Source organism: Aplysia californica, unplaced genomic scaffold (assembly GCF_000002075.1).
Source record: "Aplysia californica isolate F4 #8 unplaced genomic scaffold, AplCal3.0 scaffold00054, whole genome shotgun sequence".
Lineage (NCBI taxonomy): Eukaryota > Metazoa > Mollusca > Gastropoda > Aplysiida > Aplysiidae > Aplysia > Aplysia californica.
The window spans coordinates 188,431-199,395 of record NW_004797324.1 but is presented as its reverse complement, the minus strand read 5'-3'; the positions used below and the strand labels follow the sequence as shown (position 1 = coordinate 199,395).

Genomic DNA, 10,965 nt, shown 5'->3' with positions numbered 1-10,965 from the left:
GGGCAGACAGACAGACCGGGGGGAGGGGGCGGGGGTGGAGTCGAAAGAGAGAAAAAAGAGAGGAGGAGGAAGGGAGAAGGATGTAAAGAGAAACAAATAATTTTGTTGTTTTTTTCCGTAACATATAAATTTTCCTTGTGAACTTGATCGCAAGAGCTGTTGCAGGCTCCACGTATAGACGAGTGGACGACATTAACGTTTCAACTGTTTCTTTTTGCTTTATAGGTTTCTCAAAAGGTATTTTAAGAGACCGGTAAAGTGTACTTTGCATTTACAAAAGTCTACTTCAGTGCATTTGGGATGTGTACCATGATGCATAAACAATTTACTACTCTGTCTTTACTCTTGACATTAACGTTGTTGTCTGGCTGTGTCTATGCTACTCGTATCGGAACACAAAATTCACATACTATTAGACCTTTTTCCTTGAGAGATTTGGGTTTTTTTCAACGTTGTTTCCGAGCTCTTAAATGAAATCTTTGTTTTCTGAAGTGATATCTTTGTACTGTGTTGTTTCCGAATTCCTTAATAAAACCTTTGTTTTCAGGAAGCGATAGCTGAATAAAAACGTTACATTGTTACTTTATAATACCCATGGTTAACGTGTGATCTCTGTTTAATCATAGCTTTCAATGTGATCACGTCAGAGGGTTAATGAGGGTTATTGCTGTATCTGGACAGCCTTTGAATAAAGTCAGATTCTTGAACGAAGTTGAATGAGACTTTTAGCAAACGAAAGAGTTAAGAAACTTCGAGAGCGGAGCAACTGGATATAACGTTTTTGGACTTCAACTCATTTCTTGAAGACAACACTTTGTGATTTCTTATAGAAAGGGTCAAAATTCTCTCACACCATATCCTAGAAGATTCCCAACCGTTATATTTTTTTAATTTAAATTTAATTTCTTCCAAACTGTCATTTGTATTCCCCGCTTGTGTCCCTCCTGTCCTCTTCACACCACGCTGTTTTACTTATTTTAAATATTCTCCCGCATGATTTCAACCAAAAAGCGCATTCTGTTGTGTTTCAAATACCCATAAACCTGTTTTCCTTATCTCCAATTCTATTTATAAGCTATGAACACATTTTTTCTACGAAAGAATCATGTTCAAAAATGCTATATGTACTACAAAATCCTTATCTACATCTGCTTTTAAAACAGGAAAGGGGGAGGGGGGCTTTCACAAGACCAGCCTTTTTCCTGGAAAGGGTAAATACATATGTTTTCACGATTGGAGGGGAGTGGTTGGAATTTGTTAATTTGTTTTAAAATAATTGTCCACTGGAGGCTATGGGAGATGATAGATCCAACCTTTGATGCTAAAGCAGATTCTTTTATAAATGAGTTATGGCCCTCTAAAAGATAATGCTAAAATTGATGATCAACGAAAATGATGTCATGTTTTGTTCCTTACCACCCGTGACCTCATCCCACCCCCGAAAAACTATTCGGGGTTAAAAATAAAAACAAAAAACAAAAAACAGTCGAATATCTTTATTATGGAAGACTAACGCTTGGAAAAGTTCTTTAAAGGGGCATGGCCTGTTCGAAAGTATCACTAAAATGTGTTAATGAAGTGCATGCCATCCAGCCAAATCTTCACTCTATATCACAGGGTAGTGGCCCAATAATTGTAACTTGGGTTTTGACAAAATTAATTATTTTACATATTCTGAGGCATTGGAATGGTGCGTAGTCTCTGTAAAAATCTCAGAGTTCTGAAGTTATTTTGTGAAGTACGCTTTAAATTGAAATCGAGTTTGTTGTTGAGGGCGATTGAGGTGATTCTGTAAAATATGAGAAACCCAAATTACGATGTTGTGCTGCTATCCTGCCAGGTGTCAAACTCGAGTCCCTCGGGCGGCATCCGTCTCAGCGAACCATTATATCCGAGGCAAAGAGAGAATTCTAGGTGGTCCATCATGAGAATCTCCGTAACACAACAAGTTACTCCAAACATAAATAAACTTTCTGCCAATAAAGAATGTCAAACATTCAGCACTGACAAATTGGCATAAGAGTGAAAGTTAGATTGCCATGTCTTGTTATTATTTCAACTTTTGTCTGTTTCAATTCATATCATTCTTCAAAAAAGATTTAGTGTTACAACTGCTCAATGGCTCAATGAGTGCTGATCCTGTTCGGTCCGCGAACGTTAATGTAATTAAATATGAGTTTACTAGTTAACAATTGAGTTTGACACCTGCTGCCCTATCTATTATATTTACCCTAAAAACTGCTCCCCCCACCCCCACCCCCCCCCTCGTCCCGCGGGCCTTCGTAAATATATCATTTGCTTCTTCACAATCTGTTTTTAAATTTGATATCAATGCAACATTCTATTCCCCTTCCATACTAACGACACAATCTTTTTTCAGATTTGTTTCCCTCTTCTGCTCGTTAGTTTGTATTCACTTTAATTCAACACCGTGTATCATGAAAAGGGGAAAACTGAGAAAATCAAATTGATATTATTAGTGAAGTAACTGCACACTAAACGAAAGCATGATCAAAATTTTCGAAGTCATTCTTAATCATAAGTCATCAGTTCCCCGAGTTTGGGGAGTGAGGAGAACAACAGTAGAAAACATTTAGAAAGGGAAAAGAAAACGAAGAGATTGTTCTGAACCTCAAACAAATTATCAGTCTTAAATGACTATTCACAATTTTAAAAGAAACGTCTCCTATGTTTTAAAAGCTTGATCTCCTAAGCATTATATTTCTTTTACAATGCGGAATGCCATAATCGAGATTTCCAATGTTTTCGTCACTCTAATCCTATGGTCACCAAACCTCAAACCGCGGGCCAGATGCAGCCAACGGTCAGTTCCTCCAGCACGCCACCAGGTGTAGACAATAATACCAGACTTAAAAGATATACGTATGGCGTGCTCAAGATTGGGTCACCAAAATAACTCAGTACTTTTATTGAACTGTGCAAATAAAACATGATTTTGTAGACTTTTTGTCTTTTGTTTATTGATAGATCAATAATTTGGTTGTCTTTCCTTTTCATGTATTCAGTGTAGTGTATAGAATAAACTCTCCTTCCTCTCAGTTATACAGCCCACTTTTTAAAACAAGTTTGATGACCGCTTTTCTATTCGATACCTTTGCACCCACCAACCTCCCCCCCCCCTCTCACTCCGGGAAAATGACATCGGTTCTATCGTTAGTAAACCAAACCAATGTGCCAGGATCTGGACGACAAGATGTATCTTATCTTATCTTATCTTATCTTATCTTATCTTATCTTATCTTATCTTATCTTATCTTATCTTATCTTATCTTATCTTATCTTATCTTAGACTTGAAGTAGCAGTAGGACGACTTTTAACTCGTCTGTAAAGTTAACGTTGCTCTGGTGCTGAATATCTTTTCCAAAATAAGACTTTGGGGGCAATGGCGGTGAGGGGTTACAATAAAAAAAATGTTTCTACCTTTTAAAGTTAAATTTCGATGTCTATTTCCCGTTCATCTTTCATCTGGCGCCTTTTATTACAACCATTTAGGTTTGACAAATGTAATCTTTCTCTACATTTGCAAGGTGAGCGTATGAGTTCACTTGGTCGCCTTATGCAAGTCCAGTGTTGTGTAAAAATATGCCTGTTGCATGTGAATCTAAAACATAGACAATTTAACCTACGGCAGTGAGTTAACCTTGTTCGAATCTAACATTTTGAAAGTAACCCCGATATGAAGGTTGCCCCATAATCCGAGTGCATTTGTATTTGTTAACATGCAAGCAACATTCTAATTGTGTGTTTTTCGAAAATTCTATCTCAATAATATTATAAATTCAAAATGTCAACGATTATATTGACCTAGTTGTTGATGGATTTAAACTAAGATCTACGAGTCTGATTGAGTGTACCGAAAATCATGTTTTCAATTCTCATCTCATTTGATCTCACCTCGTCTCACCTCATTTCATATCACCCCATTTCGTGTCACATTTCACCTATTTTTATCTTATATCTCATTCCATCCCACTTCAATTCATTGAAGTATCTTAACTCGTCTCGTCTCATCAAATTGAATCTCATCTTATGATTTTATCCTACCCATCGTTTTAAAACTACCTCTTTACTATTTCTTTGTAGATTTTTGCCATCGTCGTCTCCATGCTTATGCAAGACGTTCCCTTTGTGACCTTGAGACTTTACACCATTGTGACCTATAACCTGGTCACGTACAGTTTGGTGTTCTTCACGGCAAAGAACATTCTGGTCATAAGCCTTCTGATCTATAAGATCGCAGTTCTCCTGCAGAAGCGTTATTGTCCCGAACTAGGAGATGACGACGAGGAAGAGCTGGTGATTGGAAGTTCAGACGATGAAAAGAAACGGAAAGGCAGAAAAGGGACAAAGGACGAAGAAGGAATCATCTTGGCTTCTGACAAGGGCGGCAAAAAGCTAGTTGAAGGCTACGGTACCTTAGCTTCCATCAATAACGAGAGATCTCCGAATTCATCTGAACTGAAAAGGCGGAATGGAAAAGGACCAAACAACGACACAGCTTCTTCAAATAGAGATAAAGGAAATGAGAATGCCAACATGGTCCAGCCTGCTGTGGCCATCAATGATTCAGCGCTCGGTCCTAACCCGTCCGGCCAACAGCCTCCCATCCAGCCCTACTCTTTCCCAAACCAAAACCCAAATCTATCCCCCTCCTCTTCCAGAACCCCCAGCGAGGGGCACGGCTCCACAAAATCCAACGGCAGCGCGCCCACTCATTCCCGCACCAGCTCAAACGCGGCGAACCCTTCTTTAGACAGTGGTCGGCCAAAGACTCCAGCGTCGAAGCAGAATTCTCCCGCCGTCAGCAACAACGGAAGCGGCCCTCCTAGCGAAGCAGGTGATCAGAAAGATGTCTCGCCTAGTGCTTCTAGCGGTCGTAGTCCTTCAAATCGTTCCGCAGCAAGCAATGCTGCGCCTTCAAATTCTGCTGCTCCTTCCGGTGATAACTCTGCATCACCAGCTGAAACGAAACCTGACCCCGAACCTTTTGTTTCAGTCGTTAATGTGTCCAAGTGAATCTTTTTATGTTGGAAAGACCCGCAAAACTGGCTTGATGCTGTGGTCTCAGATTGGTGCTTGTTTCAGTACCAGATTCCTCCTATTCCACAAAAGAGGTCTGTCAACACAGTGTCAGGTACACTGGAAGTCCCTCCCGGAAAAAAACACAAATCTTAACCTTGTCCATCCCCGTACCCCAACCCCAACCCCTAACTGGTCCCAACGGTACCCCCTCTTCGCTTCTCTGAACCCTAACCCTTTTCATCTACAGACCGTTATTTTACTAATGTATCGTTTGCCCAGAAATATGTTTGTCATTTGATTTACCCTAGATGCATAGACCCAGTGCCAGAAAATGCTCTTGTGTAGAGATTGCAGTAAGAAACTAGATGGATTTATTGGTCTGTTAAAGTGTCGTACATTGCTTTACCATATGCTCCATGTATACTGTACAAAATCTGTCCCACGACATGGTGAAGTCCTCTGTTAACGAGCACGGTTGTGACTTACGTATATGTATATGTGTCAGTTGATAAGTTGTTTTGTGTAAATCCCCCTACCTGATCTGCATGTGTGGCCATGTGCATTCTTCTACACATTATGGTCTCGGTTTTTGGCTTGCAGTTTTTTTGGGTTTGTTTTTTTAACTGCAGTTTCAGACAGATAAACATTTGAATGTAGGCCCATTTAGCAGCTCGCGTACACATACACCCATGCATTCTCACACCGTAACACACACTCACACACATATGCGCGCGCGCGCGCACACACACACACACACACACACACACACACACACACACACACACATATATACACACACGCACGCACACACTCGAACGTGAGAGAAAAACAGAAATAAAAACAGAAAGGGAGAGAGAGGGAGAGAGAGAGAGAGAGAGAGAGAGAGAGAGAGAGAGAGAGAGAGAGAGAGAGAGAGAGAGAGAGAGAGAGAGAGAGAGAGAGAGAGAGAGAGAGAGAGAGAGGGGGGGGATGAAAGATTATGACTTCGCTCAATGAGAACAAGAGCCATGTCATACTACGTAGAATTATGTAGCAATAATTTGTTCTGACGCCATACACGTATTCCTGCTTAAGAACTTGTATCAGCGCATTTGTTAACTTAAGTAACCCCACATAATTTATCATAACCATTTTAAAAACAATAATATCTCGAGACGTCTAATCCATGCTTCCCTTGAGCTTAAAAGTATTGCATTCTACCTTACCTGATGTTTATCGATTATAAGATCTGCATGTAATCCCTGGATCAGATTTCACTAGACCACTTTTTACATAAAGCTTTTCAGCATTCAAGAGTACAATTCAGTATTCACGAATCCAGCATCTTTCCAGCACTTACTTCGCAACATTTTGCAAATTTGCAGTATTATTTGATTTTCGCTTGGACTCGATTCGTACCAAAGTTTAGGCGCCTTGAATACACTCCTGGCTGACTTAAAATGCGTATTCATGTAGTTGATCCACGATTGTACTATATTAATCTAAAATCGATTAACATTGTTACGAATGTCCCAGTCTTGTTGCCTAAATCAATATATGTTTGTAGTTTTTCTTGGTCTTTAGCACAATAAAATGATTTGTCATAAGTTCCGATGTTTGGTAAACAACATTCTCTACGAGAACTTGAAATTTTACTTGTTATTATTTAACATTGTTTTCAAAACATCAAACATGCGACAAAAGCCTTGAAATATTGCTTGTTCTTCAGAAATACACACGGGGAAACATTTTGCTGTAGACCTTTCAAGTTCCCTTCACAAAGGTTCTCGAACAGCTGTTGCACCAGAGACTCATTCATCTTCTTGTGTGTTATATTTTGTTGAACGGAATACCATGCCCCAGCCTAGCTATAAGGTTATAAGTTATAGTGTATTGTTTCTTTTGTTTTAAGTATTGACGATTCTCCTTCAAATGCCGCCATCGGGCTTCAAATTGTCTTTGCTGCGTGTCGTACGTCACGACTTGAATGAATGAGGTATTTTTAAAAATAATAATTTTGTTTTTGTTTGTGGAAAAAGAAACAAAAATAGAAAAATAAGAGAACACTAAGAGGAGTTCATTGTGAAATGTAAACTGGGAATGAAGAAAGTGTGCGGGTGTGTGGTTGAGGCGACGACTGCTTTCAGATGCTTGACCTGTTACGCTCGCTCTATTATGGCTGATAACTGAAACCAGAAACTGTAAGTGGTTTTTAAAAAATGGGGAAAAGGAAACGTGATGATTAACAACATCTGAAATTAATATTTTTCAAAAGACAACGAAGAGGACAACAAAAAAAGTAACGACCGAAATTCTAGTAGATCATCATCATCATCCCCGTCATCATCATCCTCACCATCACCACCGTCACCACCACTACCACCACCAACAACAACAACAAGAACGACGACCAAAGAGACAACAATAGTAACTTCACCCCACCAAAGCTATCAACATCACACAAACGATGCAAGCCGTGTTGTGAAAACTGAGAAGGAATTGCTGTTCAAAGGAGTTCTCCATCTTTTGCAGTAACGATTATAAATTATTATTTACATTGGTTAGTTCCCTTGAATCATTACCACTTGTACGCTTGGTTTTGAGAAGAATGTTTATTGCTGCCATATGTTTCCATTGTGCCCACTTTCATCTTATAACATTTTTTCTAAAATGATTTTACATACAACTGTACAGGTTTTTCGATTATGCTGTGACAATTTGTATGTCCATTTCCAAAATGGTGTACTATTATACAGTACTGCCTTGTCTACTCATCTACAGCTTGAGGATGTCTATGTACAAAAAATATCATTTATACGATTAACGGCTTTAACTCATAGTGTGCCTTACTTTTAGAACTGGTAAAAATATTTTAGCCTGGTGGCATTTGATCTGTATTGCAAAGCTTTTAATGAATTTATGACGTGTATGTCGCGGAAATAAAGTTTATATTGTAATGATTTGGATGGATATCCCTGTCGAGTTTTTTTGTCAGTGTTTTACTTGCTATGTTGTTTTCCAGGAGTTGTGTCTCATTTGGAATGGTACACATTGACACTTGGAATTTTGGAAACCAGTTGAATCTGTCGCAGATGCTAATGGACATAAAAAAACAGGAATACCTGTCCAGCTATTATATGCGGGAATCGTATCAGAAAAACAGGAAAACATGATCTCATTCTTCATTTCGGAAGGTTGTTTTTTTTTCAAACAATGACACGTATGAGTTTAGCAATACCCCTTTCAACATTGTAAGTTTCAATCCTTTCTAGAGGCAGAACCTCCGAGTTTGAGATGAGTCTACTACTGGACTGAGCTAAAAAGGAAGAGAACGTTGAAATCTCCTCATACTTCTAAAGAATTTCCCTGGTAAGGACTAAAACCAGATTCATTCGCATGACAGCCCATCATAATACCAGGCAAGAAAATCTACAAAGCTTCTTACATTAAGCACATTTAATTAAAGGAAAACATATATTCATACTGAAAGGTATGCCTGATTAGGAAGTGAGAAATGCAGCTTCTGGGACATTTGAATAGATATTTTACATGGACCTTGAACACTTAGCTCTTACTGGTGAAAATGAAGGCAAGGGAGGCAGGAGCAACTTGCTTGGAAAGCCTAAACAGACGAGTGACGTGGAACGATCAGGATAGTATAGTTTTTTTTAGAGCATCCGAACAAAAGAAATGAAAGGCAAACCATGACCTCCACCAGAATCCACATGTTCCCAACGGAGTTAATGAGGTATCCGGATTATTAAAACCGGAGAACAGGTGTGCCAGTGCAAAGAACCGGGGTCCTCACAGGTGGGTGCTGTACATTTCAAAGGGACATAAGCAGTGAAAATTATTTCATTTAGTCTGTTACTGAGTTTAACCCCATACTTTTTTTATGGTTATATAAAAAAACATGTCATATTTTGTTTTCTGTTTCGTTAATTGCACTGCTTCATTGAGCTGATTACACTATACAAGATCTGACTGTTTCAAAACGAACCTGCCATGTTTATCATATGGTTCAGTGACTCTTAAACCTCCTACCAAACCTCGTTTTCAACCAACTGAGCCCATTAAAAATAGTCCAAGCTTACTATCCGAAAAACGAACTACGCTTGCCCATGGACTTCGCTGTAGCTGCCTACCATCCCCTGCCTACCATCCCACATGGCTCTGTGTACGGAGGTTGGTTGAGGGGGGTGAGGGTGAAGGTTGATATGTTGGTTCTCTCGTCGGGTCATCGAGCTAAATGGTAATATTTCAGTAAGCACAGATTCTAAAAACGAACTTCAGCGTCACAGTCTCCTGCGTCTTGGTGACCGGTTGTGTGAACTTCAGACAGTTGGACATTATTGTGTTTAGGGATGGGCAGATTTCTCCGACCTCTCACACATCTCCATGTCGGTGCTTTGTGGCGGAACAGCAACCACGTCGCTCCTCTGCTTTTTCTGAGACCTGAAATTTAGTGAGAAAAATTGTTAATTGGAGTGGTTCAGTTGGAAAAAAAATGGAGGGGGTGGGGTGTTATTTCTTATTAGATTCGAACCCCAAGCTTTCTGATCTTGTTAAATACATACTTTTATAAAGTCTGCTCTGCCACACAGTAAACAAGACAGATGTTCCACGAAAAGCAGTAGGGCACAAATACGTAGACAAAGGATTTATGTGTTACTTTAAATGGCATGCCAATGTATGGAGAGTTTTAATTACGTCCATCTATTAAAGTGAAGCCGAACCTTAGATGTATTCAAAGTTTTAGTCTTCAAATCAGAGGTATTTATGTTTTTGTTGTCGTCATAATCACATTCTCTTTTTTTGTGCTAGTACAGACATTCATGTCTTAACCCAAAATGTGCGAAACTGTATAGGTTTAACGTCCCTTGTAACACTGTGAAGTTATCTAAGAGTGTGGGGCCTCGGAATTTAATTTCCATCTCCGATAAGACTAAGCTAAGTGAGGAAATTCGTCTAAAGTATCTTTCCCAAGGACACAACGTCAGACCGAGCTGAACGTCAAACCCACGAACCTCAATAAGTGTATAAACTGAGTGCATTCGTTTTTGTCTCCGTTCCCTGTTGCTCCCAGCTTGACCTTTCCTCCCCGTTGCCGAATTATTGGGAGTGTCTCTTATCTCATCACCGGAAAATGAGTGCACCCCTCTCTCACTCTCCCCTCCTTTTCCTGCTGATCCCAGTTGCTGAGCCGATCGCGAACGTTTTATCTCTCTACTAAAATTTCTCCTAGTTCTCTTTCAGCATGCATTCACACTCTATATTTGTATCTATAATCAAGGTATAACTTACCGTAGAGTGATAACAAGTCTTTCTATTGAAGATAACGGCTTGCGAAAATGTGTTGTTCTTTTCTCAATATGAGGTCTAATAAGATGAAGAAAGGTTTGAAAAGATTAAGGTCGTATCCGAATGTAGGAAACACACTTTTCCTCATCCCTTAAAACTTCACCTAAAAGATGTTGATATTCTCCAAAGTCACCTCTTCGTTGAAAAATGCTATGTGCCCAGTAACCTTTAGGGACGCGGCGTCTTCTTTTCCTCCAAAACAATAAGAATACATGTCATTGAAAAGCCTCCATTATTGCTTAACATAGGGGTAGCTAACTCAGTACGATGTGTTAATGACAACACCAGATGTTCACGAACGGAGAGAGAGCGGAGACAAAAACATGTCACATTCGTTTCTCCCTCATTTTTATGCCGATCAGGGAAGTGGGTCAGACTGGAAACGAAAGGGAGCGGAGAAGAACAGGAATGCCCTCATTCATGCGTTAACACGATTACTTGTCCGGTATTCCAACCACTAGACTACCGGGGCCAGTACAGTTTGATCCCTCATGGGAAAGATTATCTTAATTACCCCGTCTGTCTATAAGAATGTTGTATTCTCCTCAGCTAAGGTTGATAGTGAGGACCGACATCACCCC

The 10,965-nt window shown here is 39.6% G+C and overlaps 2 protein-coding genes across 4 annotated transcripts in view; one reads left to right on the top strand and one right to left on the bottom strand.

The window, feature by feature from the left end:
* LOC101863798 (transmembrane protein 26) overlaps positions 1–5,819 on the top strand; it is a 53,226-nt gene extending 47,407 nt beyond the window's left edge. For all 3 annotated transcript variants that reach the window (XM_013079500.2, XM_013079501.2, XM_005092847.3), the window contains exon 6: positions 4,106–5,819. In XM_013079500.2, the coding sequence (XP_012934954.1) occupies positions 4,106–5,038 (933 nt within the window). In that variant the 3' untranslated portion in view covers positions 5,039–5,819. The remainder of the gene's footprint in view (positions 1–4,105) is intronic.
* A 1,801-nt stretch (positions 5,820–7,620) lies between these two features.
* LOC101851927 (organic cation transporter protein) overlaps positions 7,621–10,965 on the bottom strand; it is a gene marked incomplete in the record, with an annotated part of 23,273 nt that continues 19,928 nt past the window's right edge. Inside the window, 1 exon segment of the mRNA XM_013079499.2 lies at positions 7,621–9,322.